This window comes from Ascidia mentula, chromosome 1 (assembly GCF_947561715.1).
Source record: "Ascidia mentula chromosome 1, kaAscMent1.1, whole genome shotgun sequence".
NCBI lineage: Eukaryota > Metazoa > Chordata > Ascidiacea > Phlebobranchia > Ascidiidae > Ascidia > Ascidia mentula.
In genome coordinates this window covers 4,017,821-4,042,432 of record NC_138566.1, presented here as the reverse complement: position 1 = coordinate 4,042,432, position 24,612 = coordinate 4,017,821, and the positions used below count along the sequence as shown (strand labels likewise).

The following is a 24,612-nucleotide window of genomic DNA, read 5'->3' as shown; positions in this document are numbered from 1 at the left end:
CCATGTCAAATTAGTTGCAAATTCCATTTAAACTTGGCGTTTCCGATTTTAGAGAGATACTTTTAAATGTAAACGCTGCCTTACAAGCTAGGTATACACAGGCATCTTTAAAGTTTCAGAAAGGATGTTTCTTTTTGTACAGTCACATCGAATGCTGTAATGAAAAACCTCTCAGTACAGTTGGTCGTAGTTGCACTTGTGTGTTTTGTTATAACCGAAGGATGCCACTGGGGTCATCACCACCATCATCACCACCACCATCACCACCACCATTGGTGGGACAGCGTTAAAACAGGTAACTATGCTGGCCCAGTTTGCTTGAAACCAGTTTCAAATTTGTAGCAACGCGGGAATAATTAAGAATGGTTGTTTGTTGTTCCAGGCAAGAACGCGCTCACAGACGAGAACGCGAATCACAACATTGACGAAAAACTTGACTTTGAAGATTGATGCTGAGTGTTGGAATGTTTTAATAAATTATGATGTTTCGAACAGACTTTGCTTTCTTTTCCTCCGTATTCTATAAAATGTATATCCGGCTTAAGGTCTGAAGTCATCTATTTGCGGAAGTAGTCTACTCCCGTATCACAGATGTGTTTTTGTAAAGTTTATGCGGAGTTGACACGTAAATACAGACATTATTAGAGGAATTGGAAAGGCGAGTTAAGTACTGGACAACCAAACCAGATTTGCATTGAGGAAACAATTTAAATGCATTTGTTTGTCTGAAATACCGCGCTTTAAAATTACTCTGCCACCAAAACTGGCCGATCATATTCCACTTTCAGTGCACTTTGTCATAGCGAGCAAACAACATGATCCTAATATTTGACCCAGGAAATAAATAGACCCGCAAAGCAATTTTCTTTGAAAATTTATTACTGGCTGTTCAATTTCACAGACATCTACATACAACTGTTAGATTTCGGGAACTAGACAATAGGAATGAACTGAATGTAGAGTATCATGTTTCCTATATCTAGTAGTTGTGCATGCGGATTGAAAATATAGGCACAGGCATAAACGCACAACTTAGTTGCTTTCGACCTTTTCGGACGAGTCAAATTTGGCTGCTAGAGCATCGCTATGGGAAGGTTTATGTTTCAGGTGCTCGTGTTGGCGCTTGTGTGCTTTGTGGTTATCGGTGCGTGGCGTGGATATTGGGCGAAAGGCGGGCGGCGTCACAGCCGCTGGTGGAACAACAAAAAGAAAGGTAATTGTTGCTTAGTTTAACATGCTTAAAACTTACAGCAGGTAATCACCATCGCTTGTGTCACATCTAAACTTGCAACATCAGTTTAAACGGTTACATATTCAAGTGTAGAGTTTACCTCAAAAAATCGCGACCTGTTTAAGGTGGTTTTGTAACAGTTATGCTGGTTGTAACTTATTTCCGTGTGGATGAAAAAATTTCAGATTTTTTAAGTTAAATTTGCAATTGCGGGTAAAATGCTTTTCCCATGCTTTTATTCTAGTGAAAAAACAAGGACAAAAACAAGAAAAACTTCCCCTGTCGGTTGCAGACGAGCTTCTTCGTGTGGAGGAAAACCTGTTTGAGGAATAACTTCACTTGTTTGCAGAAAAATACAACAATAATTTAATCATGTACATACCCTTCCATGTCAATAAATTTCAACGTTTTAAGTTCCGGGAACTTTAAAAACAACCGTGGTGTGGAAATGTTGATCAACGCGTCACAGCAACACTTAATAGTGGGAAGACTTAACAATGAAAAGGCTTAGTAATAGGAAGTTTTGGGTTTTTTTCGTTGTTCAGTTAGTCATCCAGGAAGACTTGATTGGCGTGTTATTGTAATTGGAGATTTCGTCTTAAAGGAAAGACGTTCCATATTGTGGGAAGTTGTGTGGAAAACACAAGGGACATCCCTTAGAGCGCCAGATTGATTGAGATTTTGGTTTCGTAGGGTTGTTACTATAGTAATCACTATAGTGATGAGCAATATTTCGGTAAAACGTACAGAGCCAGTGGGATCCTGTAACAACTTAGTTGTATAAAATGTTAGGCAACGCTTGATTTTTAATGACAGTGCACTCACAAAACTGTTGTTGACAGCGGAATGCGGTTATATTGGGATTTCCAAACGTCCAAAGGTGGAAAAATCTGCGTTTGGGTGAAAAATGGGAAAACGCTCCCGAATATTTAAAATTTTGTACACGCTACGTCTGGTAGCCGCTTATGTAACGGAACACCCGTGAATCAGGAATTATAAAAACTTTTGACTGAAAGTTAACCATGTTTTCTGCGAAGGACAGCAAGTACTACCGCATATAATTTGAAAAGAAGTATCATGCATAAGCTTATGATGAAACTGGTGGTTATGGCGATGCTTTGCTTTCTGATTGCCGATGGATGCCACAACGGGCATACGAACACAAGCAGACGTCGAATAAGCATAAGTTTTACTACACGCCGTCGACGACGCCGAAGATCGTTTGGGGACGAAAGTGGTTTTAGTTCGCTGACCGGTAAGACCAGGCTTTCTACATAATATAAGACTGATAAAGTAGAGTTAAGGCATGTCAGTCGCCCACGTAACCAGGATCAACGAGGCCGCAGCCTCTGCCAAGTTCACTTTGTGGTTAATTTTGTTGTTAAAATAAACACGCTGGATGTTTAGTTTTGTTTCGTTGGGTGATATTTCAAAAGTGCTGTTTCTCGCTAAAACTATGAACAGTTAGGCCCTCATCCAAATTTCGGGATGGTTGCAACGCTGGGTACAGATAGCGTTTATTTAACCAACTTATGAAAAACGGTTTTTGTTTTTGTCATCTTCACGTAACCGTGGTAACCAGTTTTTGTGACATAAAGTACGCACAACGCTATCTTATCTGCGTCCTGGCAAAATATGTGAATAAGTTTGTTATATTCAGAGAAGCATTTATGTCACGCTTTTGTCCTATCTGTACCTAAAACGGTAAAAAATGTGCTACAAGTTGGAGAAACCAACCAAGCCCCAAATATCTCGCCCTGTCGAATAAATTCAACATACTTGAACTAATAAATATCGTTGTTTTTTTTGCGTTACTACTGGAAACATTAAACTCACAATGACGTTGAAGGTATACAGAAACCAACCCAATGACCTAAATTTATCTACTTTAGAGGAAGACATCAATCTGCTGGGCGATTTGCTGCGAGAGCAAGGTGAACAAATGAACAACGAGGATTGAATCAAGAAGCAAAAACACAAGACAACCAAAAGAAAAAATTGTGGTTATAAAATAAGTTGATTTCGTTGTACAGGTATTGAATAAAAATCGTCAAAGACGCCAAGGTTGATTTGACAATTAAAGACTAGCAAGAATCAACATATTTAAAAGATCATCACCAAGCCTACATATCGTTCTTCGCCACAATTGAATCAGGCCAGAAATGCTACTAAGACATGGTTTATTTGATGTAGCAAATTCGCTGATACAGAATAACACGATGTGGATTGCAACATGTGGAGTTCGCACAACTACAAACACACAGATCACATCACCCGTATTTTGCACTTCATGCAACGACTAAACATATGGTGTATTTGCTCAAATACGAATAGTTGAACACGTGTGAAATGATGAAACGAAATAATGATAATTTGTGCGTCGGGGGCCATGATTGATATTGTAAATAAGAATGATTTTAGTCAACCCATTGGATAAGAAAGAATTACAGAGAGACCACAAATTTAAAATAAAAATTTCATGCATTCAATTACAAAACATTCCTAGAGCTCCAAAAGAAGAAAAAGACGAATTTTAATTCCGCCTATTGGCAGATCCGTCGGTTACCGACCTGCACATCTGATTCCTGCAGTGAAATTTCCGACGTTTTTTTCTATTCAGTCACAAAAGTGTAAACATATTTTGCGCAAGCCCAGGCTTAATACCGTTTGATCAATACAACAGGATTCAATCAGTGTGAAATAGAGTTTGAAATAGTAAACTTTGTGTCGTTACGTGCGTAGTATAAATGTTGAGCTAGAACGTCGGACAAGGTCACGTAGTGTTGCAATACAACGGGTTTACGCGTACCCTTCACACAGACAATGCTACAGTTTTCAGTTTCACAAGCAGAGGTATAATACAGCTCAATATGGCAAAGTGCGGTAACACGAGTATTTTACGTAGACCAGTCAGATTGATTTACACTACAGACACAGACTTTTAAATACAGGCGCAAACACCAATGTTTTAAATACAGTAAAATGACTGCAATGTACAATAATGTAAAAAGAAATGAAAAAGGAAAACACAACCAAAGCAGTTTCAACCAATAAACCCTGATAAACACTTTTGCGACAAAAAGTGTCTCCGATGGTTAGAACATAGGCCTGTCGATATAAAATTATTTCAATTCGACTGAAGGAAAATCACAGTTTCGTCTTCAAAATATAAAAACGATAAAATCTGATGCAAACCGTCGTTGCACAACCGCACAAGCATATACACATTTTCGGGCGCTTGGTACGCGTTGTTCAACTAAATTAGATTTGATTAAGATGCACAGTCGTATTTGTTTCAAAAATGTTAACATACAACCTAAAGACGCCTTTTACATTAAAAAAACGATTTCACCTTCCAGATTTTAGCTAAAAATTGGCGGCTTTGTTCAACAGAGGGAAAATAACCTTTATCGAGTGAAGTTTTCAAAACAAAAAAATTATGTCATGAAATTTCGTTCTTTCGGGAATGTATGTCTTTAGGTAGTCACCGTGCAGAAAGTTTACTTTTGGCAAGTTTAGTTACGCAACACTGTTGTGCAATCGATTCGGAAAGTAGGTAAGAGTTCGGGGATTTGAAAGAGAAAATCTTAGTTTTGTTTAAAAATATAAATACGGCACGCTAGGAAGTTTACAAAGTTCTGCGTCAACGTATGAAAAAGTACAAAACGGTGGCAAATATACAGAGGAAAGCTTCTACATGACACGTTTGGTACATTAGGGTGAAGCGCGCTTAGTAGATAAAAATTAGAATAAGTACAGACACGTAAGAAACACCTGCAACATTATACACAAAGTAAAAGATACACTGATTGAAAGACTTTCAAAAACCTTAATGAATGATATGTTGTAAAGATTGTACAGAGCTATGAATACTTGGATAAAAAAACAAAGAAACAATTTCATCAATGCAATACTGGCCCTTTTTGAAACCAAATTACTGTAAGTAATATTCTGTGGAACAACATCAGCAAGCACTCGGCGCGGACTGGCCTATCTTCAATGGACAGGTAAGTGGTCTAAGAAAAACCTGTGCGAGATGTTTGCGTACAGTTGTTTATCGATCGGCAGGTATCCGGCAATTTCCATGATGTCACTGCAAACCTCCTCTACAGACCGGGTCACGGAATAGGGCATGCGGTATCTCCACTTCTGAACGATCATCTTTGAGTTCCGGCTGTGGCCTATACGAAGGTCATATCGCGTTCAGTATATCCGGGGTTTTGTGTTTGGTGGTTTCGCATGCAAAAAGACTCGAAAGCGACCTCTGGGATGAACTCTTGTGGAAAAGGTAGCATACACTGCATCCAACTTTTTTGGTCTCCAGTTACTTTCTGCGAATCCAAATGCGTTTTTTCACGCTCTACTTTGCTACGTGACAACTTTTTCATCCAAATCTGACTTCAGCAGTAGCACAATATCTGCTCTAGCTATCATTAAAGTTACGTCAACAACCAAACTGAACTGACGTTATTGCACTCACTAAAAATAACAATTACATACGTCAGAACAATCCTAAGTCAGTAGAGGCAATTGCTGATACTTTTTACCTGTATTTGCTAAACACATATATCGTGCCTTGCGTCTACACCTTATCCAAAAATATGTGTGATTATACTTAAGCTTAAGGAAATTATTGCTGATGATGCTGCTGCACACGTAAGGATTTTTCTGGTACTACATTTCAGTACACTTGCGTAATATTTAACTTGCAACTGGCTGACACTTTGTTACCCCTTGCGTTCACAGAAATTTGTCACTGATAACGTTGCACACGTAGGGGCTTTGCTAGTATTTTGTAACGGTAATTTTTCTCAATTTGTAATTAAAAACATTTCAATAATGGGTTGTGCTCACCCCAGGGGTCTCGATTCGATCGAATTCTTATCAATTGTTGTTCCCGGATGCTCAACTTCCGCATCCCCTCCTCATCCTCTTGCTCATCTTCCGAGGAAGTTGGTCTAAAATTTTATAGAATCGGTGAAAAACACCCCCTTCTTATTACTAACAGCAGGATTTTGGGGGTGGCCACAATGTTTCGGTTTCACTGTTAAATGACGTAATTTTGGCTCGCAAACACGAAAAACTTTCAATTAAAACTTTGGGAAAAACAACTATAAATAACTTGAAATATCAAAATGAGCCACACTGATAGTGGCGAAGGTCTGGGAACTGTTGAATGATATAACCCAGAATCTAGATCAGACGTTGTTTACTTTAAATTGATTTTGGTTTCTGGTCTTGCCTGCTTGTTCTTTTACACCCATTTCTACTTTAGAACCAAGTTTTACAAGAGCTATTAGGCAAATTTTACTGCGGTTCCACAGAGATTTTTTTAAAAACGGGTCCGTGACCTAAAGTTTGGGAACAACTGCTCCAGAATAACAGATGGCATAGAACAATTGTGGTTGTGTTGAGAATCACCTCATGAACGAAGGTAGCGGCTGTTTCGTGTTTTCTACAATCCAGTTTTTCACTTCCTCCGGAAATTCGAGGCCGACGAATTTGAAGAGATCTTGGGCGACCTCAAACGGGCGGAGTGCGGCATCTTCGTATCGGAACATCTTCGAAAAAAATGAGTGATTTTTTGGAAACTCGCCAACTGTAATAACTTCAACGAACGATTTGGTTGTTTTTGAAAAATTGGTGTTTCGAATATATCGCCACTTACAATCAACAGTGTTTTACGTTGGGTTTAATATTGTTGTTTTACTGTCGGAGACTTTGTACTTTGTATATACAATAGCGCGGGGTCTTAAACTGCTTTGTTTTGCAAACCTTATTTCAAAAAGGAGATTTATATGCGATCCCTATGAGGAAACCTACCCCTCATTAATAATTAACCATTACATGTCTCATTATAAACCTAAGTGATATAGGTGGTATGTCTGTTTCGTGAACACAAATAGGATAATAACGAACCATAGCTTCAAAAGCCCTGGAATAACCAACATAAAAATGACTGAGTGTTTATCCTATCCCATGAAGCAAACTGTTTGAAACCACAATAATTACCCGAGGCAATATGTCAAGAAAACTATAGGTGTTGTTGGGTATGATACGTACACAAGATGTGGTAACGCGCCAACCGACAACCTAGAGTAACTTTAGTGATAACAAGGATGTTAATTGTCTTCTTAACAAAAAAGAGCGTGAATATCTTTGTCCAAGTTGCAAAATAAGCAACATGAATTTTACAAAAGGCTGTTATATACGCATAATTATTTTAAGTTCCATGCAATGGTTTAGTAAAACCTTTTCCAACGAAATGATTTCATGAGTTTCTAACACTCAAAATCAACTGGTAATTCAACACATGTAGTACCTTTCCCAAAAGCACCAAAACTTCGGAAAAACGTTACTTTCCAACATGCCCTTAACCCAACTTTCCCTCTTCAATACCTTGTAACGACCATGCAGCCACTCCGGCCTCTCGAAAAAAGCGAGTTCGGCGTTGTCTCTCTGCCGCCTGCAAGTGAACCTCATCGATTCGGCCAAGTTCATTCGACGATGGATCACGTGACGCGAATGGGCGATTCCACGTGGGTCGCGAATCAGATGAATTACCTGCACGTAAAAACGATACAGAGATGTAGAAAGTTCTCGTAAAGTCAAAATAAGATAAACAAGCACGAAGTCAATAACATGAATTTTGTGAACTGCATGCATCGTTCGTGGCCACACCAGCTATACTTATGAGACCTTGTAGGTCGAGTGACCATCTGTATGTGGCTTACCAATTTATATTATTGGTTGCATGCTTATTTATGTTATTTATTGGTACACGGGGCCTGACGGCACTATTGGTTTAGCTTTAGCTTGGCCATAGTGTTTCCATCTTGTTTTCTCCGTATGGATGTACCTATTTTGGTGCCCAACAGTGATTGTATACCCTTGCCGTTTGGCCGGCAACATCGTTCAGAGTCACACCAAGCTGTACTGATGAGACAGTATAGGTCGAACACAATGCTACATGACAATTCAATAGAGCGCTTGTAAAATTAATTGACAACGAATTGCAGCCAAAAAATGACGGGACAATGCAATGGTAGGACATGGTAATGCACGATGAAATTTAATAAACCGGAACAAGCGTGGTCGTGCACGATCGGGTGTGCGCCATTCAAAGGAAATGCGTAGAAATCAAGAGGACTGGTATTGAAGGCTAGAAAGGCACAAAACCTACAAGACAAGATGTTGCTGTACATTGCAAAAACTTCCTTACGTTGATGCTTAATAGCAATTTAACAGCAGTAACTATACACATTTTGTGTCATGCAATAAAAGTATGAAATGGGAAAACAAAAATCGCAATTAAAAATTTATCTACCTTAACATCTGTTTCAATGCTTGAGACAACATCTTGTAGGTCAGCCAGATTACAAAACCTTATAACTTTAATGGCAACCAACTGTTTTTTTCGGCAGTCATTCACTGCTAGATTGGGGTTAATAGCACCACAGTGATCCCACGCATTAAATGGCCTAAAAAAATTATAAAAAGTTTTATGATCTATGAGGTGCCAGAACACTTTGAAACAAACATCAACAAATTCTTTCAATATGTGTATAATAATCTTTGGTTGTTAGTTGGGTGCATTAACTCTTAATTACACATTGTACTATTGGCTTTATTGAGAAGTAATGCAAATTCAAACATAATACACTTTACAAATAGTGTGTTTAATAATGACTGACCTTGTAACGTTTATAACTGCACGGGGACAGTGCTTTTCCTTTGTCAGATCTTTAGTGAATGGAGAAAAACAGGATTTTTTCCGGATGCAAGTAAAAATATTTTTTGTCATCGGCGGTCGTAATGTATGCGGCAAATCTAAAATAGAGCAAGGCTGGTTTGAATAACTTTGATATATGCCTGTTGAAAAATGATAATGCTGAAAATCCTTGGAAGCTTTGGTGGCTGTCCATTTAAGTAAATTGGTAAATTTTATTTTTTTAACAATATTTTAAAAAGGACATATTTATATTCTTTCTGTGTAAATAATATTATTGTTTTCTTTACATGCAACTATTCCACTACTTACACATATCACAAAAACATAGAGTCACATGCTATACATACTGGAGTATACTTTAAACCAATCTGGCAATTTGCATTGAAATAGGTCTTTCAAAATATTCTTCTTCAACTCGGAGTTAGTATGGCAGTGGTCCAACTTGGAAAGTAGTATAAGTGGTTCAAACATGTAGAACACGTCCGGATGTTGATTTAAAAGTTCTCCAAAAAAGGATGAACCTGCATGAATAAATTTAGTGCACTTTGCAGCAAAGACTTTTCCCCAAAAAGTTTGAATATATGGGTAAACAGTATTTACTATCAACCATTACTGAATTGCCACTAATTGTCTTGAGGTTTTGTCGCATCATATATATATACCTGATCTGTAGTTGGTCAATATAATTACAGCTTTGGTCTGAAGTGGTAGAGGTTCTTCACGAGTTTGTAGATAGTTGATATATCTTTGCATTGCCAGTGAATCATTTTTGTAAACGTTTGGAAACACTACTTTTTGCAGCTCAGCACTTCCATCCTGGCACAAAAGAATGTTGCAGGAGAGACAATTAACATTACAAGTATCGAATGCATAAAATACTGTAGAAAAAACAGCTTTTGACAAGGAAAGATTTCAATGATAAATTTTTTCACAACTAATTATAACAAGTTTGTTTCAAACCTGTGGATCAGTTTATTCTTTTGTGAAAAATTTTGAGCTACAATAATAATTTTAAAGTAAATCGTGACTATTGGACATCCTTTTACCACTTATTGATGAAGTTTTGTGTTATAATCATGTAGAAATCTTTCTAAAACCCAATGTGCAAACCTGATTGACAACATCTTGAACGCTTCTTATTGTGTAGCCTGGTGCTATTCTGTCATGAGCTTGTATTCTTGATTTCTGCAGGATCTTTGCTTTGTTGTATTCATCTTTCATCAACTCAACAGAAATAACATGCCTTTGCTGAGGCTCATCTGATGGTGCCAAATGGTTTAAATGCAAGCGTTGTATTCGGTTGGCAGTAGTGGTTTTAATGGGAATATTGCTGCTAGATCTTAGACCTGTTGTAAGTCGGTAATTGTGGAAGATTTCAATTGTTACCACAAAGGCAGTTGTGGCACAAATGATAAAGAACAGTTTCCGAGGCATAAATCCACGTGTTTTTCTGCATCGAAACATGTTCCTCGCATGCTGTACACCTCATTACAACCACACCTTATTTACAAACTCTGTAAAAACAGTGTTTTAAAAGAAACTAAAACAGTTGTGGTTTGTCACAAGACAAATAAAATAGAATATTGTTTCAATGTGATTAGTAAATCAAATCTGGATCCAAAAAAACCAAAGGCCCCTGGCAGGCTGTCGATCGCACACCGTATCAATAATAATGTATTAAAATCCAAACACAGCGATCTTCAAACAGCTCAGATCGATTTATTTAGAGAAAAATATATTTCGCCTAAAACGGCATCATCAGTTTCTCCATTTACCAAAACTTATTCAAATAGAATCTTGAATATTGTTTCAACAGAAGATCTGTCCAATTTCTTTACACCAAATCATATTTCCGTTGCTATAACTATCGTTAAGCAGTTTTTAACGATATTAAAATAACATTTATTCTAACGCCACGTCGAACTTACAATTGACCGTTTCATTCTTTTTCTGCCAGAAAAATTGTTGTTTGTTGTCATTTTTTTTTATTGGGTCACGCTTGAGTTCACCAACTCTACCAGCACAAACTGGTCTACATTGAAAAACATCAACAAAAAAGCTTTGCAAAAGTGAATATCATAAACTTATCGGAGAAAGAACTACACCTGACAGTATACAAACATTACGCAGTATCTTTGCAAATGTTTGAACGCATGTACAAATATATTTTGCACACAAACCTTGTGCTACACAAAACTAATATGACAAGTTTTTTTCGGAAAATTAGGTAAAACAGGCCATGACATGAACTATCGGATGCTACTGAACTTGGTAAGCGATATTTTGTCAACGCTTTGGTGTGGTAAAAGTTGTACTGTGCTGTCCCATTTGTAAGAGGATACGTAGCAACAAAGGCAAACAATGCGTCGAATTTACGGTTGAATTTCGGTTTATCGTACAATGGATGGAATGCCTTTCGTCGCCAGATGCTCCGTTCTGAGCAAACAAATAGTTACGCTCATGACTTATTGCTTGCCAGCCTGTTTGAGGGTTGCTTGTGACGAAATAATGCCACTATCAGCTGATGCATAACAACAAACAAGTAAAATATGGAGGAAGATGTGTTTTGGTCGAGTGCAGGTAAATGGTTATTCAGTAAGTTTGAGTTACTAAACTAGGTAAAACCTACTGGACAGAGGTTAGTCATTCTGTAGCTTGTACTATCTAACCGTATCTGTTTGTATGTGACTTACAACAATGTATTTGGTTTAAATGTTAGTTGATTCAATCAACAAATGTGGTGCATTTCAGAATTGGTAAATGAGAGTATATATTGACATTGGCGTATCATAACCAATATTTGATCAGTTTGGTTTAACATTTCTACAAGTACGTTGTGTAATACAGTGCTTCCCAAACTTTTTCAGTTCGCGACCACTTTTAATGCGAGTTTTATTGTGCGACCCACAATGGGACATGACCAAACGATGTTACCTAATGATAATGCAATAATTTCGTGATCCGATAGAACACTGTAACATTTAGAAATGCTTCGTGACCCACCTGTAAAAGCTTTGCCACCCACCAATGGATCGCGACCCAATGGTTGGGTAGCACCGGTGTAATAGATATACATTCATGTGATGTGTGAAAACCACCGACCAACACAACGAAAGCTATCTGTTTGTCCAGGGCATACGTTACTGTCACATAAAAAGTAGTACAACCGACTTGTTTCTTTAACAAGACACATTTTTTGGCAGAATGGGATTGGAACGTCGATGACGAGCCTAGCTGTAATGAAAGCATAAAGGAAGAAAAATATTTTTGCAAAATATCGATGCAGAACAGCGAAAGGAGTGCGGATATAAACCCAAAATGCTCAGTGTACCCAGAAACAACTGTGTTGGAGTCAAATGGCGTAACCAGGACAAATGTTGACAGAACGACGCAAAATTGGTGCGAAATAAATCTGGAAAATGATGAAACAGAAGGGGTTGAAATGACTGAACTGCACGCGAGTGGCGAACCATTTTCTTTAGCCAGCTCAAATGAAGGTAAAAACGTCAAATATAAGACAACAATTCGTTTTATGTTTATAGTTAGTCCTTTTAGTTTAGACAATCCCTAAGAAAATGTTACAACAGTAAAAAAGTACTGCTGGTGACAGATTGAAGGGTTGTTAAAGATGGATTTTCTTTCATCACTAGCGAGCTTTTTCTGGCGCATGTATGGCTATATGGCGACTGAAATCACCACTAAAGCGTCACAATTAGTTTTGGTAACTGCCCACCATTAACAATCAGTAGCTGAAAACCTATAGGCCTAGGAAATTTAGGAAATTTTTTGGATCCGCCCCAAATTTCAGTCCCATTTTTTTACTGTTGCAGTTATGAGCATTTCTTCCTCTTTCCCCAAAAACACAGCATCCAGTAATAGCGAGGTTGAAGTCAACACCCCCAGCTCGTCGCTGGCGTACCAACTCGGCATGATGGTGATGTCCAAGGCGGCCAAAGTGGTCCACGACGTTGCCGATAGTGGTGATGGAAGGAAGGTGCATAAAGAACTCGAGGATGTTGAAAAAATGCGAGAAAAATTGGAAAGAGCAAATGCTCGCAGAGACGAACTCTCCCTTGAATTAGAAAATGCACAGGTTTGTTAGCTGTAAAGCTGGCCTAATTGTCGACATTAATTAATTTTGTTTTATCCTAAAGAGACACAATGGAATATTTCATTGATATATATGTTATAAATTCTCAGAGCTGCAGACAGATGGCCGCAGTTTCGGCCTATAAGGTCTCATCAGTGCAGCTTGGTGTGACTCTTGTAGGCGATCTCACCGACCAATGTGTCTGCAGCTAACATAATTCATATTATTTGGCTCCACATGCTTATATAAATGTTGTCAATAACTTTTCACCGGGGATAACTTTAACCTGTGCCCCCATATCATACCACGTTTTGCATTAGTTTTAAGCGCATACGAAAGTGGTTTTTGTCAAGGAATCGTACATCCACGTGAGCGAAACACAAATAAATGTTAATATTTAATAGACCAAAGCAAAAATCCTCTTCTGGCAATACAGAAAAACTATCGCTTATCATACAGCAGCCTTTATTAGGATTTATCTCCTAAGTTGGCACCAACATCGTGTTAAATTCCAAAGTGCAACACCAAAAACATTCAACAAATCGAATTTTAATACTTGCTATGTCGCCAAAAGGGCTTTTTGCAATGTCAATTTGCCTGGTTGCATCTGTGACATAGAGTAAGTGAGCAATTTAATCTAAAATCTTTTGTGTTTAAAATTAGCAATGGATAAGTTACCACGAAGGATTACAAGAGAATCTCAACCAACAATTGTCCGATGCCACCGAACGCTTCGTTTCAAGGCAAAAGGAGTCGGAATTAAAATTACAGGTTGGCTTTTGGACGTTGTAATTTTATTTAGCAACCAAATAAGAAACTGTTTCCACGGATTCAGTTCTTCAATATGGTGGGATTCGGCGCGAACCGGTTTTTGGAATTTTTATGAGCTCTGCGAACCGGTTGTTCCAGTTGTTATCATGGATGCCTACGTTTCACTTCGAATACTGTATTCCTGTGGCTAATTATGTGCTATAAATAGGCCTAATAATTTTATAACGCTACAATTTGCAAGCACACGTCTATCATCAATAGAATCGCATAAAAATGTCACATGTTATTTTTTTGCTGTTGTACCTTACCATCATATACGTCATACGCGCCGACAGCTGACTTCAATATTGATCCCTTGATACTGTGTTTACACAGGCAAGCCACATGGAAGCTGAAAGGCTGTGCGCAGATTTAAAAGCTACTGTTTCACAAAACAATGAACTGGTTGATAAGAATGAATCGAACCAACGAACGATTGTTGAGCTCCAAGAACAGGTTGAAGGTTTAGAATTAAAAAAGAAATTCTTTAATTAAACGTAACTGAAAATAGCTGTAGTACGAATACATTTTGGTGTGATAATATTTCGAGTATTTTATGGCAATTCTGCTTCGGTAGCATCGATGTATGCATACGTCTGACTATTGTGTATACAAATCAATCTGATAAGTTGTATATCGAAGGCTATTTTATGCGCAAAAGAGCCGTAATAGTCAATGGCTATTTTGTATCACAACTTTAAAGCCTCGCTTTAGCACCGAGGTGACAAAAAAGTGGTGGTAATTCATCTAATTTAGCCGAATGCCAACAATCACTTGATTTAATGTTTGATAACTCATGAATAGGTAATGACTTTGACCCAACGACTTGCCGACAGCGAGCAAACAAAATCACCCGTGCGGAACAGTCACGTGATGCAATCAAGTCAAACCGCCTCACCTGAAGTGGTTGAAAACTCCACGCAGGTTTGGACATGTTTGAGATTTGAAGTCTAGTCATAAACCATCTTGCACAGATTTCAAATATTGATTACTGAATAAATATATGCCCATTGTTTTAACGCTGTCTTTGTAAGTTACCTAAATGTGTTGTTCGTATCGTTTCGTTGTTCAAATACGCTTGTTATCTTTATATAAATTGAATAATTAACTTTGATTCAATTTCAGTGCTCTTTGGTCTTATCTGAAGGCAATGAAAAACAACTAACGGACACCAGAGCGGCGCTAGAGACCGCCAATGCTCGTTGCGACAAGATGCGTCATCGACTGATGTCGTCACTGGAATCCATGAAAGCGCAGACGAGCCAAATGCGCACGTCGCGTGTCGCGTTAGAGGAAGCGCTAAACGAGACACGCGACACGAAAGAAAAGCTAAAAGATGAAAAAGTTAAAGTTTGTCTGGCTGAAAGTCAGCTGGAAGAAGCAAAGCGAACTGAATGCATGTTAAGAACGCAGATGGATCAGATGACGCAAAAAGCTTCACTCCAGGAGAAAAATATTCAGGATATTTCTCATAATTTAGAATCGATTCAACTGAAAGAGCAAGAACGAATGGTTCAAATAAGAGCAACTCTCTTGGTGCAAAACTGCATCCGTGAAGCTAAGGAGGAAGTTGCAAACTCCCGTCGTGATGAGGAATTGCAGGAGGTTCTGTCACGATGTAGGAAACTCGCTTCGAATCTGAAGGAGCAAAGATTTTTTGAAGATCATTTGAGGGAGGAATTAGAGGAATCCCAAACCTTGAATGCAGAAAAAGAAGAACACCTTCATGAAATTAAAACTAAGATGCAAATTCTCTCGGAAGAGCAGATTAGGAGCAAGGAGGAAAATATTCGTGGAAAGGAGCAGATTAAGAGCTTGAAGATTACTTCGGAACAACGGGATCGTGCGCTGGATGATTCAAAAAAAGAATTCGAGAACTTAATCCAACTTCGCTCTCAAGAGCTTGATGGATTAAAGAGAATTATCACAAACCTTGAAAACGAGAACTCGAGACTCAGAAAGAGTTTGGAGGAGAGGGAATTAGAGTCGGGAATTTCTTCCAAGGAACACGAACGCCAGAACAAATATCTGCGTGACCGAATCTCGGAGTTTGAACAACAATTGTTGCAGTCGAATAAAGAAAATCACGATTTGAAATCAGAAAATAAAGCTGTTCGACAGGAAAATAAAGTCTTGCTTTGTCGAGTGGAAGAGATGAAGTCTGATGTGGAGGAGAATAAGAGAACGAAAGATGAACTTTCAAAGGCTGAGCAAAAACACTCGGAATTGTTAGCCGTGACGGAAGAAGATCGCCAGGTCATCAGCGGATACGAGCACGCTATACACAACCTGAGAGAGGACTGCAGAGGTCTGGATTGGATCTGTCGAGACCAGCACCGAAGGATCGCCGAACTCTCGTGGGAGAACAGAGCCATACGGGAGCATTTACGACAATCTGTTCCCAGGACAGAGGAGGTCGACCAGCAGTGTTCCGAAGATCCCCCACCTCCCGGGAAACTGGATACCATCGTGGAGACAGAGGAGCGAGAATCGGTTTCCAAAACTCCTAGTTCTAATACTCCCAATAGCGTTGTCGTGTCCAGTGTTTTGGAAGAAGAAGAAGAAGAAGAAGAAGAAGAAGAAAGTGTGGGTAAGAGTCAGGTCGATGGATCTAGAACGTCGATAGAAGGAGTTAGCACATCGTCGCCATGCAGCTCGAAATCAAAGTCGCTGAAAAGATTTAAACTTCGCAATAAACCAACGGCGAAACACCGGGCGCATCATCAGTTGTCGATGTGGAGACGAGAAAGGAGTTCGACGCCGCAAGTTAATCACGTGACGAGATCGCAAGTCGCCGGTATTAATGGAGCCGAGTCATCGGATGACAACGTGTTCCACCCTGCGGAAGAACCGCGCGAACGAAGACTTGGAATCCCGATGGCGGAGGAACAATTTAACGAGATCTTATCGAATGAGGTAACAGTAGTAAAAAAATGCAGCGATAGTAATGTTTCTGCATTCTAACTAAGATGTGCTACAAATTTTGTCATGTTTCTATTAAACCTAATCGAAAATAAGCCCAAAATGAACTCAAATAGCCACCTATTTAATGAAGAATTTGTTAAGGCCCATAATATACCTGTATTTTTCTCCTGGCAACAAATTGTTTCTAATTCTCAAGCAGGCACCTTCTGGCATCACCCACAAGGACTTCGACCGCGTGAATCAGTCCCATGACGACGGTTACGCTTCATCTATTTGCCTCACGCCTCACCGCACACAACGGCGTTCCCGACGGCCGCGCTCAACGACACGTGAAACCGCCAACCATTATTACGTCACATACGACGGGGTCACCTTTGACCTGGCCAGTTTTTCCATGGCCAAAATGCGCCAAATTACGTCGACCTGTGCGTCTACGAATACACCAGAGGGGATGGACGCCTTCTTCGAGTTTTTGGCGGCTAGGGCTAATGAGCTCAATAGCGACCTCAAGTGGCGAGGCAGGCACACACTTGGCGAAGCGGCGGACTGGTTAGAGTTAAGAGGGGTGTATCGGTAAAAAGTGTTTCGGGTCACGTCGTCCCGGGCTTTACACAAACTGAATACGACCGGGAAACACTTGATTTACTGCTGCATATGTTTAGTCTTGCCGCCACCGAAATATTGCTTTCCCAAAATATTTTCAAATGACTCAAAAACACAGTTCGAAGTTTGTGATGGAAAATATTGACAATTTAAACCTAACCCCGTCAACAAATTTGCGACACGTTTATTTGTCAATGCAATGGCTTCCATTCGGACTGGTTGATTCCATTCGGACTGGACTTCCATTTCGGACTGGAATGATTTTTGTTTTCGGTATTTCTATGTTGCTGACAAGACTGTGTGTGTGTGATTCCACTGTGTGATTGCAGAGATTTTTTCTTGTTGTTTGGCAAATAAAGTTTATATTTTTTACTGAACCTTGATTGTAAATTTCCACATCAGTAAATCTGAAATTTTTAGTTAATATATTCAACCTCATATCAAACCACATTAAATCACAGTTGGATCCAGATTTTTTCTACGCAAGGCGAGAGATTACAAACCAAAACTCGTTGTGACGCAATGTTAAAGATCTTGGTCACTCGAAGAGAAGATAGTCACGCATGTGCGCAAGACAAGGTACGCTATTGAAAAATCTCAAGACAACCCTTTTGCCACGGCAGCGTTTTTTAGTGAGGGGAAGGGGGTGATCGCAATTTTGCCCCCTCCTGGACCCGCCCTCTGCCCACACTCACACAATCCTAATGAATACCATATGGCAGTGGTTCCCAACCAGGGGGGAATTCTACACTAGGGGAGAATTTTGTAATTTGTAGGGGGGAATTTGTGTCACAATATTAGTCTCTTGCTGGTTGTATGTGCTATGTGTTATTGTTGCATTTGCCATATATGAGCTGAGAAAAAAAATTGTAGGGGAGAATTAGATTTGAATATCGACTAAAAGGGTGCATAGGACAAAAAAGGTTGGGAACCACTGTCGTAATGCTTTCATTGAAATCAAATAAACGCTGCTCTTGATAACGTTGCTTTGTTGTAACTTAAGTGTTGGTATATCATCTCACGACTGCAATATCAGAACAATTTCTGTGGTTTATTCTGCACGACTCGAACACTTACAGCGCCACGGCTAGCACGCCAAGTGAGTTACGAGTTCATATATTCCATACTGTTAAATGTACTCACATTGTCCGAGTCCTTAACTACACACAAAATTGTGGATACGCAAACAATTTGACATACAGGTCTTTGTCAACTGAAATACCGCTGCGTTCAAAAAGTTGCCGACCCCTTCTGTAGATGAACGTGGTACAAGTAGTTGCCTACATTGCTTTTAAATAAACACACAAGGAAGAGAAATCACGAAAGGGCAGCGGTTTCTTTATATATCGCAGTGTGTCACACAAACGGGCAAGTGATAGTTCACGAAGCGAGGGGAGTAAAAACAAAGAAATAGAACAGCAAATCATCATCGGTGGATTGGTCGGGCGAGCTCCTCCAATCTTGGAGTGCACCGCGCTTTTCGCGCTAGTTCGCTAACGATAAACGCATTGGGGTTGAACTGGACGTGGTCCATTGAAGCTCTGCAAATTAAAATAGGCTAAGTTTTACACAGTTTAAAACGTTTTCAAGGTAAGAAGTATGTATTGAAATAAATTAACGACAAAAATTTGTGTAAAAGTTAAAAAAACAATACGTTTTAAAATCGTGTTTGTTCGATTTGTAAAAGGTGAAAAAGTCAATATTATCCGCTTTTAAATCCAAATTGTTTTTATTTATGCTTTTGCTTCAGGAAAGCGGAAACTCGACATTAATAACGTTCGTTTCAAAGCGAAGGGTGAAAAGAATAAGTACACGTGGTGACGCTAGAGCACAGGGTTTTTGGCAATTCGCCCGACAGTTACCAAGGCGCGGAAGAGCCAAACAATTAAGGAAACTGATTGCCGTGTATGCGCACCAAGAAAACCAATATTTACATCTAGGTACAGCACACAATTAATGATTATACATTCAAAACTAACACAAGTAACACTAGAACCAGCATCCCATGGCTTATTTCACTTTACCTTATTATTGGAGCTGCGAGTTCACCCGTCCGTGGTGTGGAAATTGCCCGTCTGGCCGCCCTGGACACCTGCCACTGGACGGAGCGGTTGGAAACGTAACCCTCAGCAAATCCCTTGTATTTGCAAAGCTCCGTTAGTCGAGGGGAGGCCGTCGCCGCCCTTGCATTGTGACTGACCTGGACACAAAAGTTTTTCCAAAGGTAACAGTAATTTATGTGCGCACACTTTTTCTCTCATCCAATGTATTGTATCCATATCGCTGTCTTTGTATATCTTTTATTGCATAAAACTGAATTATCAACACTATTTTGTTTATTTTGTTCGAATATACCGTGATTAAAATAAATAAACAAATATACTCCAGATGATGTAAAATTCGTTTTGGCAGATGTTAAAATATTGTTTTACGATCATTCGCAATGTTTAAATTTGTTATGGGGTATATTATTGTTTAGTTTTGAAGATAAAACCGTGCGTTATTGTTCCAAATTCCGGCATTATTTTTTACCCTCCATATTGAATCCTCAGGTGATCTTGAGTCGATGAAAGGTCCGTCTCCTCGTGTTTTAGGTCTTGCCAAGTCGCCGACGCGTTCAGAGCAGGCTGCCTTCAGCGCAACTGGCTTGATCACCGTCTCCACCTTCAATAAAAGACAATTTTTTCAGGTCATTCCCCAATGTAAGCGTACGGTCCATAGTTTGTGTATTGTAAGATCTGAGGGCAAATTTAGTGCCTACTTTACCTACTCAGTTGGGCTTTGTTTGCGTAGAATGATTGGGTTCAGTGATGGCCACAAAAGATTTTCTGACTTGCCTTGGACAAACAATGCCTCTGTCACAACTTTTTCGGCATTTTTGGGGCTTTCTAAGCTTAATTTTGGGTCGCGACATGTCCTCGCCCACAGTTCGGGTTTTATTTATGGGCGACAGTTGCAGGTTATTATAAATCAGGTCCCACGAGGTTAAGAGGGGTGCAGCCGGTGCGACGCAGCAGGGGGCCATACGCCTTGATTAATAAATAGGGTCCCACGAATTAAGGCATTTCTATTGAAAAGTTTGGTTTCACTGATAATGTCGAATGATCTCTATTACAAAAGGTCCTCGCACCGACGTGTTTTTTTCTCTCGAGGGCATCAGTATTATAAATCATGATCTTAGACAAAGTCCTGTACAAATACTGGCACATAAAGCCTGAGATTACAACAGTCAAACAGCCAATAGCCACATAATCAGTACCTCGCTATTCGGAACGTATTCTAGGTGGGGAGTTTTCGGCTTAGCGAGCTCGGCAGTCCTCGGTCGGTCCGGACATCTCAACGCTCCAATACCGACTTGCCAGATGGGGGAAACACGACCGCAACTGTACTGGTGGTTGTGCCTGGAATCAATATTTAAGTAAAACTAAATCAAACAATTTTGGCTGATAATTGTTGTACACTTTGAAGTACAAAGACTAAAAGTACAGGATTTGTCGTGCCGGGAGCTATTGTGGAGCAGGTGTTATGAGAACTTGCGTTAAAATGACGTGATGCAAGTTTAATTTTCTACGACCAAGGATGATGGTTTGATATGTACGCTTGCCACTAAAGACAGGCGTGTTCTATTTAGCATGTACTAGCTTTACGAAGCCGCGTGTACATAAGATTCTGGGGGGTTTCTTTTTTATCTGCAAGCAGTAACAGCAGTTGTCGCGTGTCGCAAGTAACAGCAATTGTCGCGTGTCGCAACAGTTTACGTTTAAAGTTAAACAAAAGACTAAAACAAGAGAATGATCGATGTCCAGGTTGCCTTGGGCGCATCTCCTGGCTGTGACAGGGTGTCGTTTTCATAATCCGATACACCATTACGGGTGGTTGGAAATGTGGGGTCGAGTAACGGGAGATTTAGGTCATAAGCGTTATGACAGAACATGCGGGGACCAACAACTCTCTTGGGTGACTTCTATAGCATGATGAAGAAACGGAAAAGTTAACAAATATGCAATTACAATTTGCATGCGGCTGTACATATGTGGGCATCAAGTGTGGCCTCCATACGCATTAAAATGTACCAATAACCAAGAAAGACTATGTTGCTTTTTCGACAAATGTGATCGTGCAATTAAACGCTCTCCTACATTTACTATAAAAATACATTTAACTACTACCAAATTACTGCGTAATGCACTGTAGTGGACGGAAGAAGAATGTGAAAAATGGAGTCGGATTATAAGGATATTTGGGATGGATTTATACGGATAACGGGCCAAACAATGCTTACAAAGTTATCTGAAAAAAACCTTGTTCTAAAAAAGAAACCACGATAACGCTAATAACCATATGTAGTTCAAATTGTCAATCACAGCTAAGTGGCAATTACGGCATTTATCGAGTGCCCTTTAGGCTTTGAAGCTTTCGTGTCCGACGCGTGCCAACCATAAGCGGACGCTCCCTAACAAAAGCTTTTTGTTGTGTATGGGATTCAGCAGACAGCTGTTGTGGCTGAATTGCTTGGGGAAGCGACGGAACAAAGTTAGACCAATCGGAATCCTAATTACGGCTGTCTGGATGCTAAATAAGGACTTGTTGAACTTTACTCCCGTTACATCTGGATGAGAAAGTCTTTAAATCCGTTTTAGGAAATAATGGCACCTATATAAATGGCATATACTGTGTTGTTGTGATGTTCAAAGGTTGTAAAGAGTGTATAAAAATGATATTGATTTAGATTTGTAAATTAAAATGTTAAAATTACTCCACACAATGAAACGGAATATATACGTGGCTTTGCACAGCAAGCAGATTTCATTAAAAGTTATTCTGGGATGTTCGTTGGAGCTTACCGGTGTTCCTGGTATTGCGGTGGAGGCTGCTTTGGTTTGGCGAGCTTACTCAGGTGGTTACTTGGCTCTGCCTTCATCGCCATCTTGCTAACTTCCCATATCTGTGAGTTCCGCCCGCAGCTGTACACAAACTCCGGTCTATTTACCTGAAAATATGGAGATTTTGCTATGCAGCAATTAAAACCCAGTTCAAAAAAGGAACACTACTATAGCAAATTCCAAAAATTGGCAATAATATCACTAGTGCAACCAGATAAATGGCATGGTAACTTTCAAAATTACTACTGTTCTCCCCACAACGGAAACAACAGATTTCCCAAAGAATATTTCCGTTATTGGACTTTCGTCATTTCACCTGTTTTGTGCCAAGTTGAAAGTTTTTCTTGGCTGCTGCGAGCTGTACAAGTCGGGCAGTCGGTCTGGAGTGGAGCGTTTCCTTGGAAACCGGCCACATCATGTCTTGGTCGCCCCAGTACAGCTTTGGTCTGCACGAAAATTACAGCCACTGTTGTTGTGCAAGTGCAAAGCAAGTATTTCAAAAAACAGTGTACAGCAACATTCCCACGCAAAATCATATGCACACCCTTCCATGCCTTTAAGAACCATTTCCGTTAGGAAATATTTCTAAATTACTCATTTTTAAATGTGATTCAACTAGTTAGTTTTACAAACCCAAAACTTGTCAGCCATATTTGCTTTGTGTCCTTCGGTTTCGACAGTGAAAGTATTCGTTGCTTCGAATATCCGCGCGAAAGAGGCCGGTCACTATGCAAGCGTAATGTATTCGTAATTTACGTCGTATTGAGAAACAAAAACTCAAACTATAAGACTTAACTTACCTGGGAGTTGTTGGTAGAATGTTGGTCTGGTAGTTCACGGGGCCTAAAAAAATTGGCATTAAATGTTAGTAGTTAAAAAAAGTTGATCTTTTCTAACCTACCCGAACGCCTCGTTGCGATAGTCATGGTAATGTTGATAACGCTTTGTTCATTGAAAACGTGTAGCAAAATTGTACTGTTTAAAGTTAGCTTAATACCATTGACCTTATGTCATAATGGACAATTGTGATCAATAATGGGGCTTACATAGCAAAATGGTGTGAACAGTTTGAGAGAAGAAAGCGGAAATTAACAGTTTTGATTCTGGTAGATAGAGTAGATTTGTTACATTTTCTTACCTTGAACTGTAACCATCTTTCACTTTTTTCCATGCAGAGCTTTTTAAATTATAAGTTTGCCCGAACTAAGATTGCGTTATGCCTAATTAGGTAGACACAGCCGCTTAAATCTCAAAAAACACAGAAAATGAAATCTTTGCGCTCTAGGGTCTTCGACCTTGTCATAAGCAGGATGCACTTCACGACTGACTGACGTAAAAAACATGCGGCTCTCTTCAAGGGGGTGCAAATATTTTGTGGTTTTGGCATAGCTTATTACATGAGATTTGCGGTTGTCAAGTGCTTTCTAATGGAAAATGGGTGTTTCAACAAAATTTGATTTGTAGTGCTATGTTGTAGGCAATTATATACTTGCTTTACATTTCGTTCATACATGACATATTTTCCCTAAAATCAATACACAAGATCCATCATTAAGTTCAATTTGAGAAGGTCGCTTGCAAGCTTTTTGCCACAGTGCTCCTGGACCACTTGTTTACCACGACCCTAATTTAAACCACTCCAACTCGACCAACTGATATTTTTGCAATTAGGAGTCAATTGCAATAAAATTTATCCAACTTTCAAAGTCTGGTTTGTCCAACCCATGCTGTAGTTAAGAGCGCGTAACCTTCTGACCTTGAACTGCATACAAGTAGCAACACTTCAACTCTAAATGAAACAATACCAATAACTTACAACCAAATATACAGCAATGTGCATACCGGTTCGTGGAACTGTGTCTACTGACAGCACGTACCTCTTTCTAGCTGTTTAATACCTCTCCGGTCGTATATCATTCAACAGCAGCAGTTGTAATTTGATAGTTGCGTGGATACGCCAGGCTTCTTCGAACTGAAACAATAGGCCCACTGCGAGAGTAGCTTCGAGCGTTGTCTCTGTTGAAGGCAGAAACATGATTACTAGTCGATAATGTTACTGTGTAGACTGGTCTGGGCGGGGTAGAATGCCTGTACCAAAAGTCGGCCGGCCAGCGCTGGATGTTCCAGTGTCAAGAAATCGGATAAGGTCGTTTATTGCTGGGATGGGGAAAATAAACAAATGTCCACTGTCCAGTTGTGTGTTCCTGTTAGGATTAAGTGTCATTAAATATGCTTCTGTATGGGTGGTGATTCGAGCCCGTACTCTGGGAGCTCTTCTTTTACTTCTGCCAGCACCGAAACCAATTAAACCGGCGGTTTTACCAAAAGAAAGCCACTT

General features: G+C 39.6%; 3 protein-coding genes and 3 long non-coding RNA genes across 8 annotated transcripts; 4 read left to right on the top strand and 2 right to left on the bottom strand.

The window, feature by feature from the left end:
- Nucleotides 1-154: 154 nt before the first annotated feature.
- Nucleotides 155-534, top strand: LOC145917833 (uncharacterized). The gene is made up of 2 exons (XR_014405726.1): nt 155-295; nt 383-534. It is a non-coding gene; the product is annotated as an uncharacterized LOC145917833 (long non-coding RNA).
- Nucleotides 535-999: 465 nt separating this feature from the next.
- On the top strand, nt 1,000-1,660 carry LOC145913967 (uncharacterized). Its single transcript, XR_014403350.1, has 2 exons — nt 1,000-1,213; nt 1,476-1,660. It is a non-coding gene; the product is annotated as an uncharacterized LOC145913967 (long non-coding RNA).
- A 618-nt stretch (nt 1,661-2,278) lies between these two features.
- On the top strand, nt 2,279-3,218 carry LOC145917884 (uncharacterized). The gene is made up of 2 exons (XR_014405730.1): nt 2,279-2,486; nt 3,124-3,218. It is a non-coding gene; the product is annotated as an uncharacterized LOC145917884 (long non-coding RNA).
- A 183-nt stretch (nt 3,219-3,401) lies between these two features.
- On the bottom strand, nt 3,402-10,473 carry LOC145901616 (carbohydrate sulfotransferase 1-like). Its single transcript, XM_082989363.1, has 9 exons — nt 10,074-10,473; nt 9,626-9,779; nt 9,311-9,484; nt 8,926-9,061; nt 8,559-8,712; nt 7,631-7,795; nt 6,653-6,792; nt 6,086-6,189; nt 3,402-5,412 (listed from the first exon to the last, which is right to left on the bottom strand). The coding sequence occupies exons 1-9, from the start codon at nt 10,425-10,427 to the stop codon at nt 5,228-5,230; spliced, it is 1,566 nt and encodes a 521-aa protein (XP_082845489.1). The 5' UTR covers nt 10,428-10,473; the 3' UTR covers nt 3,402-5,227.
- A 921-nt stretch (nt 10,474-11,394) lies between these two features.
- Nucleotides 11,395-17,677, top strand: LOC145896116 (uncharacterized). Of its 3 annotated transcripts, none has more exons than XM_082984988.1 (8): nt 11,395-11,543; nt 12,167-12,460; nt 12,830-13,056; nt 13,717-13,824; nt 14,200-14,319; nt 14,668-14,787; nt 14,989-16,779; nt 16,985-17,677. In XM_082984988.1, the coding sequence occupies exons 1-8, from the start codon at nt 11,513-11,515 to the stop codon at nt 17,363-17,365; spliced, it is 3,072 nt and encodes a 1,023-aa protein (XP_082841114.1). In that variant the 5' UTR covers nt 11,395-11,512; the 3' UTR covers nt 17,366-17,677. The 3 variants fall into 3 exon arrangements, with proteins under 3 accessions (XP_082841114.1, XP_082841107.1, XP_082841098.1); XM_082984981.1 differs by having other exon boundaries at nt 12,794-13,056; nt 16,988-17,677; XM_082984972.1 differs by having other exon boundaries at nt 12,794-13,056.
- A 990-nt stretch (nt 17,678-18,667) lies between these two features.
- On the bottom strand, nt 18,668-23,540 carry LOC145908633 (sperm microtubule associated protein 2-like). Its single transcript, XM_082995954.1, has 9 exons — nt 23,413-23,540; nt 23,075-23,117; nt 22,908-23,000; nt 22,591-22,720; nt 22,236-22,381; nt 20,651-20,792; nt 19,924-20,055; nt 19,416-19,591; nt 18,668-18,932 (listed from the first exon to the last, which is right to left on the bottom strand). The coding sequence occupies exons 1-9, from the start codon at nt 23,426-23,428 to the stop codon at nt 18,818-18,820; spliced, it is 993 nt and encodes a 330-aa protein (XP_082852080.1). The 5' UTR covers nt 23,429-23,540; the 3' UTR covers nt 18,668-18,817.
- Nucleotides 23,541-24,612: the final 1,072 nt, after the last annotated feature.